The sequence below is a fragment of the Heloderma suspectum genome, chromosome 3, assembly GCF_057233095.1.
Source record: "Heloderma suspectum isolate Gila_16-S chromosome 3, 16-S_ref, whole genome shotgun sequence".
Classification (NCBI taxonomy): domain Eukaryota; kingdom Metazoa; phylum Chordata; class Lepidosauria; order Squamata; family Helodermatidae; genus Heloderma; species Heloderma suspectum.
The window spans coordinates 286,953,420-286,973,194 of NC_139460.1; the positions used below are offsets into that span (position 1 = coordinate 286,953,420).

General features: G+C 43.9%; 1 protein-coding gene across 1 annotated transcript in view; it reads right to left on the reverse strand.

The window, feature by feature from the left end:
• SLC9A9 (solute carrier family 9 member A9) overlaps window positions 1-19,775 on the reverse strand; it is a 458,836-nt gene that overhangs the window by 190,560 nt on the left and 248,501 nt on the right. Inside the window, exons 10-11 of the mRNA XM_084847219.1 lie at window positions 11,824-11,937; window positions 8,618-8,729 (exon numbers count right to left, since the gene is read on the reverse strand). Coding sequence (XP_084703345.1) covers window positions 8,618-8,729; window positions 11,824-11,937 — 226 coding nt within the window. The remainder of the gene's footprint in view (window positions 1-8,617; window positions 8,730-11,823; window positions 11,938-19,775) is intronic.

Here is a 19,775-nt window from a genome sequence, read left to right on the forward strand (position 1 = left end):
CACATTCTGGAGAATATTCTTTTCCCATCATTTTTCAGGACACAGCTTAATAATGATCTTCTTACCACATAGAGGCACATTTAGAAGTTCAGTTCATGGTGAGATTTCCCTGTCCAAAACGGTTATCTGAATTCATCCTTAACTGCTCAATCTCATTAAGGTCTTTTGACTGTGGTGTTTCATGTGTCGCCATTTTTCTCCATTCCCAACTACCTTCTCTCTCTCTCTCTCTCTCTCTCTCTCTCCCCCCCTCCCATTACTGCTGAAACTAAAGAAGAGAAGGACAAGGTTTTGCAGTTCTTTAGCCTGCTAAGCATTTTTCTTGTCCGAGTAGCAGAGCTTCATTGCTTCTCTTGCTTCCCTAAATAGGACTCTACACTGGGAAGCCCTATTCTACTCTAATCATACAATTTCATAGCTAAGAAACCTATTAAGGAACTAATCGAGTTCCTATCAATAGCCCTAGTGAAGCCCTACCTAGAATATTATATGTAGATTAGAGGTCCTTTGTTCAGAGTGTGCCTATACATAAACAATGAACAGAACCATAAGTTTTAACCCCTTTGTGACCTGATCACTGTGTGTATGTCTTACATATATATATATATTTTTTTTACCTGAAAATCACTATATTCTCTTGGAAAGCAAAGAAAATAAAGCCAAAAGGTCTGCCTGAGATAAAGATCATTAAAACTTCTAGAATGACAGCAGAGTTAGTCTGTTGCAGCAAAAACAACAAAGAGATTCTGGGCAGCTTGAAGACTAATAAATATCATAGCATAAGCTTTCATGGACTAGAGTCTATTTCATCAGATGGAAGTGTACCAAATCAAATGCAGATATATTAGAAAACAGCACAATGCATTAACATGAGATTCTCAACCTATTATGGGACCAAAATACCCATTGCAACGAAACAAGACAATGAGAGCAGTAGGATTAATATCCTGTGTGAGCAGTGAGGCTTAATAATTATTTATATTTCTGACCCCCCATTTGTATTCCTTCTACAGTGTTCTACCCAATAAAAATGGCACAAATATAAACATACCCTTGCTGTTGTGCATGGATGCCACAGCTGATGTTTGTTTCCAGCATTCATTGCTGACATTGTCTTGTTCATTGTACTCAGTTTTTTTTTTGGTAACGTAATGATTTGAGAATCTTATGTTAATTCATTATGCTGTTTTCCCAACATGGAAAGTAAAAAAAATGATCCGTAAGTCCATGGGATCTGCACAACTCAGGAAAAGCCGGTCCACTGCAGAATTTGTGGGTCAGATTCATAGAAATCCAAACTCATTTGATTCCATTGCAGATTTCTTTGACATCCCTAGTTGTATCCAACTGTGTCTTTCCCCCTGCAGTCTGTCTCACACACCCCAATCTACTCTGGAAAATTGGAGGACCCTCCAGAGCAGATTTGGGGGTGGGTTGCAGGGGAGAGGAGAGGGAGGAGAATTCCATTGTGGGAGCAAAGGTCCGCTTGCAGAATATTAGATGTTGCCCATAGTAGCACATATGTGTGTCTGATACCTATTTCCAGGATTTCCAGTGAAACTTCTTCATTTCTACCTTCATAGCCTTGCACAGAAAATATATGTGGGATGATTACTCTTTTTATATACTAGATTAGGGACAGGGGACATATGACCAGATGTTGTTGGACTTCACCTCCCATCTTCCCAAACATTGGCCATGCTGTCTGGGGCTGATGGGCATTGGAATCCAGCAACATCTGGAGGGGCACAGGTTCCCCATACCTGCAATAGATTAAGGACAGCCAGAATGTTGATTGGGATCTACTAGTAGATCTCTGGGTGGTTTGCAGAATACCTCCAAAAGTTTAACAGAAGAACGTAAGAAGAGCCATGTTGGATCAGACCAACCATCCATCTTGTCCAGTATTCTGTTCCCACAGTGGCTAAACAGCTGCCTGTGGGAAACCCACAAGTAGGACATGAGTGCAATAGCATGCTCCCACTCATGTTCCCCAGCAACTGGTGTACATAGCATACTACCTCTGATACTGGAAGTAGCATATAGGTTTCTGACATTAACAAGAAAACCAAACCCCTGCCTACCTGTACCATAGCGACAGAAGAGCCAGTGATTTGGAGCTCATCTATATTCCCTGAAAATCATTTCAAAGTTCATTTTAGCTCACTCCCATTTTAGTTTTTGACCTGTCTTTCAGCCCATTCAAATGGGAAAAGTGCATTTGTATTTCTATATGTATTTTTCAACACCCCATCGACTAAGGCTTGGAAATGTGTTTTTTTTTAAGTTTGTATTTCAAAGTGCATTTTTAAAAAAATAAATTGCATTTTTTGAATGCGATCAAAAATTTGGGAATTTGCAAACATTTCTTTAAAAAAAGAACACTCCTGCTCGAGTTTACATTTGGGATTGCCCAAGGGACATGTCTGCATGATTTGCGAACAAAAACAAAATTCTTATGCGTTTCTACTCTGTCATACCTTGTGCTAATTGCTTTTCGCTTAGCCTCAGTGTTCCTCATCTGTAAAAAAGGAGTGCTAATGCGTAGGGATGTTGCGAGAGTCCAGGAAGGGGGTGGACTCCAGTGGACTCCCCCTCACTCATGGCCCCCAGAGCCACTTGCCGAGCCTCCATGCTCACCCAGACCTGTTCGCAGAGCACTCCCACACCCAGTGAGTGCGTCCAGCAGGTTCTCCCTCCTTGCAAGGAGCAGAGAACAAGGGGTTAATGCTACCTGTCAAGCCTTGCAGGCAGTGGAGGCAGGAATCACAGATAATCCCTTGTTCTCCCCTCCTTGCAAGGAGCAGGGATCTTCCGCTCTTGTAAGGAGTGGAGAATGAGCACTAGGTGTGACTCCTGCCCCTGCTGCCTGGCAAGTTTCGAGAGGCGGTGGAGGCAGGAGTTGCCCATAACCCCTTCTTCTCTTCTCCTTGCAAGGAAGGGAGAAGAAGGAGTTAACAGGTGGTGATGGGGACTCCGGCGGCCACCATTGTGAGCAACAATGGTGGCTCTGGAACTTCTGTATTCTTAATGTTGCATACATGGCGCCTTTGCGGCCGCTAATTAAGCAATGTTAAAAGTATGGAAGTTCCAGAGCCGCCGTTGTTGTGCACAGTGGAGGCCTGCTATGAGAGTGGGCAGCCCCGCGGCTTCCTCGGGTGCTCACTAGGCTGTTTGCTGGCGGTGGCTCAGCAAGCACCTGACAAAGCTGGCTGCAGGTGAGCCCATCCATCCCTACTAATGGGTTGCTTTTGATCAGGTCTTTGTTGGAGTGATGTGTTAGAATCCCTGATCTACAGTAACTCATATGTAGATTTGTATATATTCCACTCTATGGTTCATAGGGTAAAATAGATAATTGACTCTTTCCTTTGACCCATCATTTTGTATCTGGCTCTAGTTGGTCAACCTGAACAAAGAAAGAAAGAAAGAAAGAAAGAAAGAGAAATGAGGCAGGAATGAGGCAGGATGGAGGCATGATAAAAGTCTTATCTGGAAGCAACCTGATCATTAAGATTCAGGATTAATGGGAGGCCAAAACTGCTGAAACAAGTTTAGCCTGGTAGATTCCCATTGTGTTAATAGCCAGCAAATCTCTCTCTCTCTCTCTCTCTCTCTCTCTCTCTCAATCTCCCCTCCCCGCTTCCCCTAAGGAATGTGCTAATTCAGTTTGTGAAAATGCAGTTAGCTGCAACTGGGATGGGGCAGAGGGGAGAGAATGAGAGGGAGGGAGGGAGGGAGGGAGAAGATATTGGAGTTCTGGAAGCATCTTTAGGGTGCAGGAGCCCACCTAGAAACCTAATGGGGGAGCAGTATCTGTTGGAGTGTTAATGCTGTGAATCCTCAACATGCTTAACCTGTACATATGTGTAAATAAACCATGTGTCACAAAAAGGCATATGCCTCCAGTATGTCGTTCCAAGGAAACCCAAACCCTTGGTAATGCTTGCATTGCTGGAGTTCTCACCACTCAAAGAACTGGGGTGCATAACAATTATATCCACAAAAACTGAAAGCAAACATTATAGATCAAGCAGTATAAACTACACACCAAGGTAAAACTTTTTCAAAAGCCTTGGAAAATAACAATAACAACAACAACAACAACAAACATTTGTATCCAGTGTTTTTTTCTTTTTAAGGACCGCAAGGCAGCTTACATTGTCTTCTTCCTCTCCATTTTATACTTGCAACAACAACCTTGTGAGGTAGGTTGGGCTGAGAGTCTGTGACTGTCCCATAGTCACCCAGTGAGCTTCCATGGCTGAATGGGGACTGGAACCTGATCTCCTGACTCCCACTCCAGTACTCTATCCACTACGCCACACTGGCTCAAAATAAGAAGGAATTTACCTGGGACCAGGAAGATGACAACCAAGGAGCCAGGCGAGCTGCCTGGGGAGAGCATTCTAATGCAATTCCAGACTAATGTACAGGGCCATCAAACACATTTTGCGGCATGAAGTGAGGGATGAGACAGCGCCCTCCTCCATTCCACGTGCAGAAGCTGACTGGGCTGCCAGTTGAATCTTACTTCAATACTAGTGAAAGCCCAGCATCTTCCACCATACCTAAGAGCACCATGACAAGACCAAGGGAATTTTGGTGGGAGACAAGAGGAGGTTGAGGGATGTTGACCTGGTGTTGAATGGGGTACGGCTACCCTTGAAAGACCAGGTCTGCAGCCTGGGGGTCATTTTGGACTCCCAGCTGTCCATGGAGGCTCAGGTGTCAGCTGTGAGCCAGACAGTGCTGTACCAACTCCATCTGATACGGTGGCTGCACCCCTTCCTTCCCGACCATCTGCTCCCATCGGTAGTACATGCCCTGGTCTCCTCTCATTTAGACTACTGTAATGTGCTCTATGTGGGGTTACCCTTGAAGATGGTTTGGAAGCTGCAGCTGGTGCAGAACGCGGCGGGTCGCCTGATTAAAGGCAGCCGCCGGTGAGGTCACATCACTCCATTGCTGAAGGAGTTGCACTGGTTACCAGTTGTTTTCTGGGCCAAATTCAAGGTGTTTGTTTTGACCTTTAAAACCCTATATGGTTCCGGCCCAGCCTATCTTAAGAAGTGCCTCCAGCAACACCAGACAGGCTGCTCAACAAGATCAGCCTCGGATGTCCTTCTCTCTGTCCCATCAGCCAAGACAGCTAGACAGGTAAGGACGAGGGAGAGGGCCTTCTCTGTGGTGGCCCCCACTCTGTGGAACTCCTTCCCTAGGGAACTCCGTCATGCCCCCTCTTTAATGAGTTCCACCACGCATTAAAAACATGGTTGTTCAGGCAGGCATTTGGGGTGGGTTAGGGTATTTGTAGAAATATGATGTTTTTAATGTAGAATTTTATTGTTTTAAACTGTTCCTATTATTGTACATCGCCCAGAGTGGCTGGGTGACCAGCCAGATGGGCAATTAATAAATTTAATTTTAAAAAAATGCAATTCTGTCTTCCAACAGAAGGGAACAGCAAGGGGGGCTCAGAAGGAACAGATGGGGCTGCTGTTGCTACCCCCTAAAATCTGCCACTTGAGCCAGTTGCTTCACTTTTTCTAATTATAGGGCCATTCCTGGTAATGTGTGACTCCACATAAAGGCCCATATATAATTTTGCCCTCTTTTTTAAGGGTAGCAAATGACAGAAACTGGGCAGTGGTGTAACAGGTTGATGAGAGCATCACTCACATTGCATATTATGTTATGTGTGGTGGAGAGGGCAGGTGCATGCTTACTTGTGCACCATCTGAAGACTGTTACGTGTTCTTAAAAGTAGGGATGTCAGAGGGATGTACGAAACACCGCTTACCTGGCTCTGCCGGGTTCTGCTGGGGGGGGGAGGTGCTCCGTCCCTCCCCCTGGAATACTGGCCGGCTGGCTCCGCTCCGTGGGGATTCCGTGGAGCCGCCGGCCGGCTCCGCCAGCAGCCGGACATCCGGCCGCTGGCTAGCAGGGACACAAATGGCAGCGGCCATAGCCACCACCATTTGTGTCCCTGAATTCAGCCGTGATAGGCTACGTAAAGACTTGCGTAGCCTATCACGTCTGGGTTAAAAACAAACAAACGCGTATGCAAATGGCGGCGGCTACGGCTGCCGCCATTTGCATTCCTTATTTTTGGCCATCTTAGTCTACATAAATATTTACGTAGACTAAGACGAAGACAAGAAAGGGGAACGCAAATAGCATAGCAGACGCTATTTGCATTCCCCTTTATTTTCACCGTCTTACTCTACGTAAATATTTACATAGACTAAGACGGCGAAAATAAGGGGGAATGCAAATAGCGTCCACTACGCTATTTGCGTTGCCCTTTCTTGTCTTCGTCTTAGTCTACGTAAATATTTACATAGACTAAGACGGCCAAAAATAAGGAATGCAAATGACGGCAGCCGTAGCCACCACCATTTGCGTATGCTTTTTTTTTTTTTTTTAACCCAGACATGATAGGCTACATAAGTCTTTACGTAGCCTATCACGAATGGGGGAAAAAAACAAAACAAACAGACTGCAAATGGTGGCAGTGGCGGCAGCCGGTCGGAAGACCAGCCACCGCCGCTGCCGAAGCTGCAGCTGTCCAGAACATCCACCCCAGGTAAGTCTCGTCTCGGGGGGGATCTGTGGGGTGGCAGGTGGGTGGCAGGCCGTTCCACCACGGAGTTTGGGGGGCTGAATGCACTGGCATTCGGCCTCACCGAGATCCATGGCGGAATTCTCTGACATCCCTAATGTCAGAGAAACCTGAAATGGATCGAAATGACTTTGGATTTCTACGAATTCAGCCCACAGATTCCATAGCAGACCAGCATCTTCTGAGGCTGAATCTACAAATAGCAGTTATACCGTCATCATACCATTATCAGAACTATTGGAACACATGACACCAATGGGCAGCAATAGTTATGATAATGGTATGATAACGGTATAACTGCTATGTGTAGATTCAGCCTGAATCATGCGGACTTGCGGACCATTTCCTTTTCCTTTCTGGAACTCTATGCAAATTTAGTTGTATGACAGTTACTGCAAAATATGCTAATATGCACTCTTTTTTGTGCATTCTGCTCATTGATAGTATGCCGAACCAAGAAAAATATGCAAGATATTGCATAGCAATGAAATTTACATAAATTGAGACAAATGATCTTGCGTGATGTGTGTGTGTAATGGCCCCAGGCCTGTAACCAAGTCACCAGTAGTTTTAGAGGGGTGTAGAGATCCATAATGCTCTGCTTTGGTTCATTATTAGTGCAATTCTCTTGCTAGTGGGACTCTTGGCTGGTAAGATGAGTCAAAGGTCGATATGGCCACCTCAGCACATTCCATGCTAATGAGCTCTGAACCATTTATCTTATCAGGGCCTAGGATGCACCTGAGAAGTGAGGCTCTGTTTAGGCTAAGCTACAGGTGGCTGTGCTGGGAAAGTTCTGATTGTTTTCCTTCTGAACAAGCACTGGTAGTCTATGCTGGGAAAGTTGCAGATGAACGCTAATTAATGCTTGCTGCTGTCATGCTGCCTCACTGCTAACATGTATGGTATAAACCCATCTTACCCCATGGCTCTGGGTTCAGAGAAGCTGACTGATCCAACCATTTTGTATGCCTGTGCGCTAAGTACTCAATAAAGTCTCCTTGTAAGCAAACCTGGATCTGGCTAATCATTATCTCAGCACCTCTAAATTCTGGAAACCCACTGCAGGGGCATATAGGGGGGGGGTGATCTGAGTCCATCAACGGGCAGACAACAGAATGAAGGACACTTGACAATCCATGAAACAGACAATGATGAGATTAAACAGAATCGGTGTATCCCTACTTAGAAGCCATAGTTTAACCCTGACATCATTCTAAAATGAGAGGGGATACGCTCCAAAATGAGTGAGCAGAGATGCAATATGATGATTATGCTGCATGAGATTAATTTCCCCAGCTGAGCTGCTGCTTTCAGGTCCACTTCATAAACTTTCATAATGGGCAGGCTGCACCTTAGTAATTAACATGATTAAAACCATTATTGCACTTCATCAGAGGACAGAGGCAAGCCTATCTGAAATTATAATAAATCTTTCCAGTGAATGCCATGGATCACAGAGCAGCTCTTTTGCAGCTGCCTAGTAAAGTATCCTTCCCTCCCCTTTTCCTTGAAAAGAAATTATATTTGTGCACACTTCTCTTTTACAGTGGTGTAGGGGAGCAAGGGCTTGTGGGGACACAATGCCAGCACTCTTTTAAAAATCAGCAGTGGTGCTGAAGTCATCTGCCACCCTCCCTCCGAATTCCCTGTTCCCCCTGAGCTTAACTGCCATTCTCACAGTAGCTGCAGGGAACTGAATTTTCCCAGCAACAGTATATTGTTCCTTGTTGTAATCTAAAGCATTTTGGGGTGTCTTGGGGTTGAATGGACAATTAAGACCTGTCTGATTTACAAAAGACCTGCCCACAGCTGATGAAATCTGCTAGAACTGGTTTGCTGATATGGATCAACAAAGCTGCCTGCAGTGTTGGACTCTCTTTGGGGGTGTGGCTATGGGGACTGTCATGAAGAGTGCCTGCACTTCAAAATTTACCACAACATCACCGCTCTTTTAAGAAAGGGGTATGGCAGCAGAAGAAATCTACTTACCTGAGAACATCATCATATGCTGAAAATTCCTGGGAATCTTTTGTTTTCGGCCCAAGTTGAGAATGAAAGAAACTGGGTATATGTTACAGGCTCTGGCTATGAAAATTGCCACCTACATCGTTTGGAGTAAAAAGCTGAGGAAAACGAGGGCAACAACAAAACTAGACCATGTCCAGTGCAGGATTTAAAATAAACAAAGGAATCACCAGTTTATGTGACTGTAGAACAGAAACAAAATGAATATTTTCATTGCTTACTCACTGCCACTTCTTTCCCTGGGGCTCTATCTTCTCTTGAACATCCCAATTTCAACTACTCTGAATTCATGTTCCATCTTTATCAAAGACAACGGCTCCCTAAATCTCTCAGGGAAAGCCCTCGCTAGAAATTGTTCAGATGCCAACTGTATTATTTCCTCAAACAGTAATTCAGGAAGGATAAATATATTTTGGGACATGATTACTGTCTCCTTTTCTCACAATTCATATTGTCTCTGTCTACTATTCTCCACTTCGGTCCCCCCCCCTTTCAATTATTTTTGTAGGGCTCAGAAAATTGTGTTGGTGTTCTCATTATCCCTCTGTGCATCTAATGCCAAAGTTGCTTTAGATAAAAGAAGTACATTTTAGATAGAAAAGAAAAAAAGAAAATTACACCTCTCAACTGTACACTACACAGCTATCTTGCTGGTTGCAGGCTTCCTTCAGGATAGGGATGGGTGAACCCCCCAACATCCGGTCGGTGGGAGAGGGGTCTGCCATGGGGAAATCTGGGCTGCTTAAGGCCCTGCAAATTTCCCTGGAGCCCTGTCGCATTAGCCATAGTTCACAGGGTGGCTGTCCAGCTCTCTAAAAGGCACGATTCTCTGGCGGGAAAATTACAGCCATAATTTGTGTAGTTTACAGCATTTGCATCTGTGAAGAATTTTGTTCTATGTAAATTGCAGTCTTCTTCGCAAACTATGGCAGAAGTGCCAGGTAAGGGGGTGCTGGTCTGCTGCAGAATCTGGAGGTCATATTCCTGGGAATTTGGCCTCATTTGGGTCTACAGCGGTTTTCTCCAGCATCCCTACTTCAGGACCCCATTCATATATCTGGGCTCTCCTGATGTGTTGGACTACAACTTCCATCATCCCCCAGCCAGCATGGCTGTACTGGCTGAGGGATGATGGGAGTCATTGACAACACATCTGTAGGGCACCATATTGGGGGAAGGATGCTCTGAAAGCTTCAGCCATGCTGTGGATGCAAGAAGGGGAGAACAAGCTGTGGCAATGTCCAGAGCACTACCTCAGTGGGGATTTGAGGAGAGTACAGATCAAAATGCAGTAGCTACACCTCTACATTGTACATTTCATCAGCTGGTTTGGACATCACAGTAAACCATGGTGTGTGTGCCTGCATACATTCACATACACACACACAGGAAGTGCACACTGATTGCTTATCACAGTAATTTTCTAAAATGTGTTCCAGCACTGAAACACAGAAATTCTACATCAGCCTCGCCCAAGCTGGTGCCCTCCAGATGTTTTGGACTTCAGTTCCCATCAGCCACTGCTAGGATTGACAATGGTCAGGAATGCTGGGTGTTGTAGCCCAGAATATCTGGAGGGTACCCTGTTGGGGAAGGCTGTTCTACATCAATGACTACTAGTCATGATGCCTGTGCTACCTCTGAATACCAATTGCTGGGGAACAACAGTGGAAGAGGGCTATTGGGCTCATGCTCTGCTGGGGGCTTCTCAAGATTGGGCACTATGGGAAACAGTGGTCTGATCCACCAGCAGGCATCTTGTTAAGTTCTCATGATCAATACTGGCAGGGAAGCTTCCTTGAAAGCTTGTAACGGGCACACTCTAGAGTGCCTTCTCACTTCATGCTGAGCATCAAATAAGGTACAACTGTCCTAGCCAGTAACTCATGTGAACATCTTGTGCAACTTAAAGCACTCTACAGTATGGAGCAATACGTAGGGGCTCTGTGGTAGCACTGCAGAGCATGGGGCTCCTTGGCTGAGAGACTCAAGCACAGAGGATCCCGTGTAGCCATAAAGTTTGAACACTACTCATTTACAGCCATGTCCCCGGGACACAACACCTTCTGTAAGGGGTAGCTTTGTGTAACAATATACATTTTGGGGCTGTAATCCAAGTGGTCATAATAAATGGAAGAAAAAATACCACTGGTTCAGGTCTGCGCATGGGTGACCAAACCCTTGCACGGGCTCTGGGTCCAATTAGCTGTGTGAATCAGACTTCTAATTACAGAAGCCATTTCCTGGATGCAGCTTAGGCACACCAACCCAACCCCCCTTCACATGTTACTCAGGTAAGGTGGCATCGTGCAATTCCTGGGGAGTGGGGCCATGCTCCTGGCCCTATCTTCAGTGCTCACTGTAGATGTCCACATGTTAGCATGTCCCACTGCAGTGAAGAAGTGTACATGATGTATGCATCCATACAGTTTGGGGCACTGGTGAAATTAGGTGTCCTGATTAGGGATGTCCGGATTGTGGAAAATCCATTCTGTCTGTGTTTCATGGATTGTCAGGCGTCTTTTGTTCTGTTGTCCGCCCATTGACAGAATCGGGGGGTGGGGAGGTTGTTTCCAAATTTGGGTAAATTTGCAGTTGCGCAAATTCATATTGCGAAAATGCACGAATCCCCCCCAAGTGCACATTTTCATTCTTTAGCCTATGGGGGAAATGACCATTTTGGCCAGGTTTTTTTTTTATTTTGTGTATTTTTGTACGATGAAATTTGCACAAAATTCGGGGACGTTAGAAAACTCACTGGTGCACAAATCTGCGGACTCTGCCCAACAGGGGACAAGCTGGTCCACTGTGGAATCCGTGGGTTGGATTCATGAAAATCTGAACTCATTTGGTTCTGTTGAGGATTTGGCTGACATCCCTAGACCAGATCATGTAGAAGCCTACATGTGAGCAGGCAGCATGCCCAATGTCAGGCCTAGGCCTAGGAGTGCCACCCCACTTCCCAGTAATTGTGTGATGAGGGCTCATGTATTCTTGTATTCTTGCGCAGAGAAAATAGCAAAAACCCCTTTTCGCCACAAGGAGATCTCTGGATCCTGGTTTATTCCTGCAATTATTGAATTAACTTTACATCATAGAAATACATACATTGAGCTTTCTAGTACATGTTTTCCATACCATATATTTGCTCTTACTTAAAAAAAGGATACAAATGCTCCAAATATAAACAGTGCACTGAAGATGTGATTTTGGAATGTGAACAGTGCTAATCCCATATAACAGAAGATAACATTCTCAGCCAAAAAGTTCATGAACTCGAACAACTGAAATGAGAGATAAACAAAACCCATTATCATCTGGGTTTGCAGTGAGTGGCCATTACATGTTCATCAGGGAGCATCACTTGGAGGAAAATAACATTATGCTGAATGGATACTTACAACATGTTCTAGAAAACATTTACTGTATGTGTTGTGGCTTCATCACATGTACAACTTGTGAATTAACTCACATTTACTACACCACTGCAAATCTGTGAAAAGTGGTTCAGTGATAGCGTAGAATTGGGGTAGGCAACTTTTTTTTTTTTTTTGCATTGTGGGCATATTTGGCAACTTGATAAACTGTCCTGGGCACCACCACAAAATGGCTGCCATGGGAAGTGTGGCAGCAGGCAAGTATCCTGCTTCAAAGGCTGAATAGAAGGCAGAGGTGGGGTCTTAGCCTCAACACCATAAACAACTCCTTTGAACCCACAGTTTTCAGCACCAACAGAAACATATTTAGAACAATCCCATCTGCCAGTAAGAAAACATGTTAATTAAAAAAAGAAGAAGGAAGGAGAGCCTGGCACCTTGATGGGTGTCAAGAAAGGTGTCCAGGAGCTCATTGATGCCCATAGGCACATGCTGTCTGTCTTTGGTGTAGGGCTTAACTGTGCTCTTGGAAAACCAGTGATCAATCATCCGTAATCTCCCATTGTCTAAGTACATATACTGGCTAAAACACCATTGCCTTTAATAGGATTTATGCTAGTGTAAAGCATTTAGGATACCAGACTGCCTAGCACAAACCACTTCATATTATAGCTTCTGCTACAGCTATATGACAATAATGGCACAGTGCAAGAAACACTATTGCCATAGAATGTAAAATAAAATAACATATCAAAACAAACATCACAAAATGTCAGTATTAAAACATTGTTATCAAATTTACAGTCTATAATATACGCATCAAAGTAACTCACTGACATATTAATGCAAAATCAGCCACTTTCTGTAGTATGTTCTTATCATTGCTTTCAAGTAAATATCCTATTATTTCAATATATATTTTGGGTTGATTTGCCCATTGGCCATGCTGTACCATTCCAGTAACTGGAGGATAAGCTCTCATTGCACACCTTACAAAATGGAACAATGAATCATGTCATAGAGGGTTTCCTCTGAAACTCCCTTTCTACAGATGCAATGTCAGGTATTAAAGGGAATATTATATAGCCCATCTAGTCTGCAAGAACTAGACATTTGTAGAAAAAGAGTGAAAGCTTTTCTTAGGGGAAATGTGCATGAATATGTTAGATACGATTCAAACTCATGGTTAAACTCAATCACAGAATTAAGATAGTAGTGATATAAACCAACTTGAATATAGGTATAACATTCTATTCTTATTGCAACATCAAATCTAATTCTACAAAAATAATCAACAGAAAAGTCATATACTTTGATCATTTGATTTTTTTTTGTGTCAAGGAAATTTGGGTGAGGGAAAACATTTTTGTAATTTTTTGTTCAGACTAATCTTTGGCAATGTGACCGAACAGCTAAAATTCCTATTTTAATGCTACCATGGGACTACCTCAGAAAGCTTCCCAATCCAGTTGGTCATGGAAATCCCATATTTCCAAACTATAATGTAGCTGAGGATATCGTTTGGATTTTAAGAATATTCAGAGAATACTTTAATTAAATAGAATACTTTGTCAAGTAGAATTATGAATATTTTGTGTTGTCATCTGAATTAATTAGAATACTTTTGTTAATTTTGTGACTCTGTGGGCTTCAGTTCCTCCATCACTAAATGCCCAAGGAGCATGTAATTATTGTCTACTCTTAACTGCTCAACTGTAGGGTGAGCTATCTCTTCTTCCTCTTGGCTGCCCATGAACACTGGAATCAAGAGGCAAGACACTTTAACGTGGTAACAAGGGTCACGTTTTATATACTTCATGAATCTGCAATGAGATAACTTAAATTAGTTAATTTTAAACCCCAACTCCCCCTCCCCACAGTGTTGGTCATGAGTCATGACTAGTTGCCAAGTTCCCCTGCTTACCAGGCAGCCAAAGTTTGTGGGCTGAGAGGTCCTGGGGGTGGATGAAAGAGGGAGCTGGTGCTGGCACATAAGGAAATGGCGCTGCCCAACAGGACCTTGTTGGAGCCAATCGAGTGGGGGTACAGCCTGAAGAGGTGGACCAGGGTGAACGTTTTTCCAGGCAGGCTTCACACTGGTCCATTGATCCAGCCCAATATGCATTGGGCTGGATCAATTTGGGAGGGAGAATGGTTTGGGGTCCCTGCTCCCCCCTCAGTGGGGATCCCCTTAAGGGATCTTGCGGATATGGCATTAAGACCAGGCCAGATCAGTGGCTGCAGACCTGCCACATCCAAGGTGGCAGGAAGGGAGATCACACTAGCAGTCTGCACTGTGGTTGGCCACTGACCCTACCATCCACCACCACCAGTCTTGGCAGGTGAGCCAGGAAAGGGAATCGGACTTCGGACAGCAGGCAGGCTGTCCAATGACAGGGTCCACGCCCTATGCCTCCAGCAGTCCTACTTGGGCAAAATTCAATAAAGCTGTGGCCGTTTAATAACCCAGCTAAGTGAAGTCTGCATGTCTGGTTTGTTCCTTTCATTCGCTGCACAGACCCTGTTAGATGCTGTGCCAGTGCCACACAAGCATGAATGTGGCTGTGTGAGGAGGATGCTGGAAGGAAGGCACAGAGGATGTTGGCTTTCCAATCCCCAAAAATTGCTGCTTCTTGCTGTCAGTCTCCTGTAACTGAGTATGCTAGTCCCTACCTATTATGTCATCCAGGCAGTAATTAAGATAGGAACATTTTGCTTTTTATGTTTTTGACCACAATGGTGTGTTCCTTGCATATATTAAACTTCAGCTTCTTAATAAAGTAACCCAAGCTGACCTCTCACCACATTATGACCTTTGTCCTTTTGGTGGAGCTGCTGAAAAAGAACAGCAACAACTTGTAGGACAGAATTGAATGTTGGGTGTTTTATAGTGGATTTTTTAATCCCAGAAGTAAAGCTAGAGCAATTAGACCCCATCTAATCCATTTTATTTATCAAGTGACCCTGGGAGTGCTGGAATAAAGGCAGAAGTAAAGACTTTCCAAAGGACCCCAGGGATATCATAATTATATACTCTAATCTGTTTCTCAAAATGTCCAAACACCTGAGACTGATTTTTGCCTTTAGCTTGGCAAAATCAAGATGATTTTTCTAGCTACCACAGCTGGAGAACAAAATTCCTAAGTAATGATATCATTTTCCTTAATGAGTCTTATGTGAATTGAGGCACCGTATGTGTTTAATGGATTTATGTCCAAAGGATCGACAGCTTCAGTTTAGTCATAATGAATACTCAATGAGATTTTGTTGCTCAGGACTCTGACTGTATAAAATGATAAGAAAGAAGCATCATAAATTGGCATAGAGTAGGCTGGACAATTTTCTCTTGCTGACTAGGAGGGAAATATTATCTCCATTAAGTTCTGCTGTAATATCTTTCTTTTTTTTAAGTTAAAAAGAAAAGTGATAACATGTTAATGCAACTCTTTTTCATCCCACAGCTCACAGGGATATTGTGTTGGTCAAAAGATCATTAGAAATAACCTGACCTTCAACATCTGATATTATTTTATTGCATATTACACTATCTGTGCTGCCTTCCAGTTTGTTTCTGGGCTCAGTTCAAAACCCTATAACCTGGGACAAGAGGATCTTATCACCTCCACCTGTATGAATCTACCCAACCCTTGAAATCATCTGCTGAAGTACTGTTCCATTTTATTTATTTATTTACAATATTTATATACCACTTCACATCAAAGATTTTGGAGCGGTGAACAACAACATAAAGGAATAAAACCCCATAATTAAAACAATCCAAACATTTTAAAGGAACAGATTCTGAACTTAATAAACCATGGCTGGTCACTAACCTCTTGAAACAACAATGTCTTCAGGAGGTGCTGAAAGCAACTCAACATTGACACCTGCCTAGGGATGTACGAAAGTCACTTACCTTGCCCGAAATTTGATTCGCGGTGGGGGGGAGGCGCCCCATCCCTCCCCCCCGAAATTCTGGCCGGGGGGGAGGCGCCCCGTCCCTCCCGCTGCGAATCCTGGCTGGCCGGGAACGCAAATGGCAGCGGCCGTAGCCGCCGCCGTTTGCGTCCCTGCAATCAGCCGTGATAGGCTACGTAAATGTTTACATAGCCTATCACGGCTGAGTAAAACAAACAAACAAACAAACTGCGCGTACACAAATGGCGGCGCCCATGGGCGCCGCCATTTGCATTCCTTATTTTGGCACGTGTAGTCTACATAAACATTTATGTAGACTACGGCGAAAATAAGGGGAACGTAGCATCTGCGCTATTTGCGTTCCCCTTATTTTCACCGTAGTCTATGTAAATGTTTACGTAGACTACACGTGCCAAAATAAGGAACGCAGATGGCAGCACCCATGGGCGCCGCCATTTGCGTACGCGCAGTTTTTTTTTACTCAGCCGTGATAGGCTACGTAAACATTTACGTAGCCTATCACGGTATTTTTTAAAAATCTAGCCGTGATAGGCTACGTAAATGTTTACGTAGCCTATCACGTTTTTTTGTTTTTTTGTTTTTTTTACTGGAAATGGCGGCGGTGGCAACCGGTCGGAAGATTGGCCGCCTCAGCTGCCGCCGCACCGCCGCCGGAGCCACCGCCGCTGCCAGGGACATTCGCACAAGGTACGTCCTGTCCCGGGGGGGGGGGCAGAGCGTTTCGCCACCGATTTCGGGGGGGCAAATGCGCTGGCATTTGGCCTCCCTGAGATTCATGGTGAAATTCTCTGACATCCCTACACCTGCCTGACCTCCAAAGGCAGGGAATTCCACAGGAAGGGGGCCACTACGCCGAAGGCTCTCTTCCTGGTGGACTCCAACCGGGCCATAGGGCCATAGAACCACCAAGAGCAAGCCCTCCAATGACCTCAGTGACCGGGCAGGTTGGTAAAGAAGAAGGTGCTGTCCCAGGTATCCTGGTCCCAAGTTGTTTAGGGCTTTGTACGCTAATACCTAAAACCTGGCTCAGTAGGAAATAGGCAGCCAGTGCAGTTCCCTCAGAAAAGGAGTTACATGCTGAAAAGGGGCAGCTCCTGACAAGAGCTGAGCTGCTGCGTTCTGCACTAGCTCCAGCTTCCGGATCAGCCTCAAGGGCAGCCCCACATAGAGAGCATTGCAGTAATCCAGTCTTGAGGTTACTAATGCCTATACCACTGTGGCCAAGCTATCCCTGTCCAGGAGAGGCCGTAGCTGGTGAACCAGCTGAAGCTGATAAAAGGCACTTGGAGCCGCAGTGGCCACTTGGGCCTCCAGCGACAATGGTGGATCTAGGAGTACCCCCAGACTATGGACCTGATCTTTTCCCTGTGCTTTCTGAAATATGGCAAGTGGGAACAACAGAAGGCCTTGTCTGTGGTGATACCAAGACAGTGGAAAACCCTGCTGAAAGAAGTTCACCTGGCTCTCACCTTTCAGTAGGCAGTTAAGACTTATCTTTTGCAGTGGATATTCTCAGCCTTTTGGAATATATTCTTGACAACTGCTTCTTCTGCTGCTTTTGTATTGGTTCTGAATCTTGTTTTAGCTTATGTTTGAACTGATAATGTTTGATTTATTGGGTTTTTTTTGTACATTGTTTGCCGCATTGAGTATTTTATAGATAGAAAGGTAGGATTAGAAACACTGAGAATAAATACATCTATTTACATCTATCTACAGTGTAAACTGCAATTTGTCTGCTTTCCCCAAAGCCTATTTCTTGGGATTGAAAGTATTTGAAAGATCAACAAATGTAATACATGGCTAAATGTCCTGACGTTCACATGCTTATATATATAAAATGGGGAAGAACAAAACAGTTATCTATGGTCAAGTAAAAGGCCCTAAAAGCAGCTTATTCTTCATTTATGAGGGCTCATTCCTCATGTCTGAGGTGTAGAAACCCTCTTTTCCCTTTTTTTCAGTAAGGAAGTTGGTACTTAAGGGCCCAAATTCTGTATGAGATACCAGAGTCTACATTAATGCGATACTCTGTGGAATACACACCATTATATTTTGTTTCAATACAAGCAGGATAAATATGAAACTGATCCAAAACAAATGAGATTTTCCCCCCATCCCAGTTTAATACCTTTTTAAAAAAATGCGCTATAAATAAAGATCACGAACCCATTAAAATGAACCATGCAACACAGCCAACATATCCTTATTTCCACTAAATTAAGATGCCATTTTAATATTTTATAATGCTTGGCAATCATTTTATTGTCACGAGATGAATATTTTCTACCCCATGGTGGTGGGGGAACCATATCATGTTTTGAAGGGATGCTCAAAAGTCAGATCAACTGAAAAGCCTAAAGGAACTGGAAGTCTTTCCCCTGTAAAATTACAGCCAATATCCTCAAACAACAACAACAAACTTCAGAAAACTTTAATTACATTGGCCCTTTCTCTAAATTTGCTTTCTAGACACATCTCTGTGTGTAAAGCCCAGTTAAAGGGACTTTTATGGCCTGCAGTGCAATCCTATACATGTCTACTCAAAAGTAAATTCAACAGGTCTTACTCCCAGGTACATGTGTTTTGGATCACAGACTTAATGCTCTGGGCTCCTTCACACGGAGGTTTTATCCTGTTATTGAGATTGCTCCTTCACGGACGTTTGCGGGCTCTTTACATGATGCAGTGATCATCCAAGGTGTCTCCTGCACTAAATGCCCTTTGTTTCATTTTTAAATAAATCGCAGATACTGAGCTATCAAATTACCCCGTTGTGTTCTACTTCAGTTCCCTCCATGAAAAGAGTTAAAGCGCCAGGAAGAGGAGCCAGATCAGTGAAAGATAATGGAAGACTCAGATAAGGGGAGAAAGGGGGGGAAGGTGAGGGGGGAAGGAAGCACGTGTAAAGGGAGTCAATTGTGATCTTGCATTTAAAACGGAAGCAGAAAGCCCCATTTTAAATGCAGGATTTTAGGCTGGTGTAAAGATGCCCCCTGTGCTCAGAAGGCAGATCCATATTCTGTAAACTCTGTTGATGAACGTTCATAAATTACAGTATTAGAAGGGTTGCTATGGAGACCTTTTCTTTTACATTTTCAATGGGGCTCATGCACGTTTTTTAGTCAGTGAAAAGCAAAAGCCATGAGAAACATTACTTGAAACAAAAACTGAAAGAAATGAATAGTAAAAATGCCACATCTAGGTACAAGAGAAGGCTTGACCGCAATGGTGGATCCATCAAAGAGACAGAGCATAGGAACTGTATGGTTCATGGTCTCTGCTGCACCAATGAACAAATATTTTCATTCCAAGGAATAAGAGCAAGTTTAACAAGAAATGTCTTTGCAGTAGTGTGAAAGAATATTGACAGTACAAACTGGGAGATGAGCCCATTGTAGCATTATGTTCAAAATATGAAACAAATACTGTTGTTGTTGTAAGTTGTAGTAGGTACAGCAAGAGGTAAGATATAAGAGGCAGTGTATTCCAGCTCCCAAAAGAAATATTCCGGTCTACGGCTCCAACTGGCCTGGAACAGGAGTCAAAACTAGGAGTCAGGGAGGATGGGGAGGTGGAAGTTCCAGGAGAGGAGGGGAGGAGGGGAGGGAAACCTTTTTGCTTTCCCATCCTTCTGACCCCCTTCTTCCATTGTTCTATATACAGCACTAAAAGTAATATTATATTTAAGATGGCCTTCCTTTCTATCTATAGGCAGCAGGGTGGTGTTTTTTTTTTTTTAGAATTACATTGAATGTTATCTCATGTGTTCTTCAAAATCTCAGAAAGGGATCTATATTGAGGTC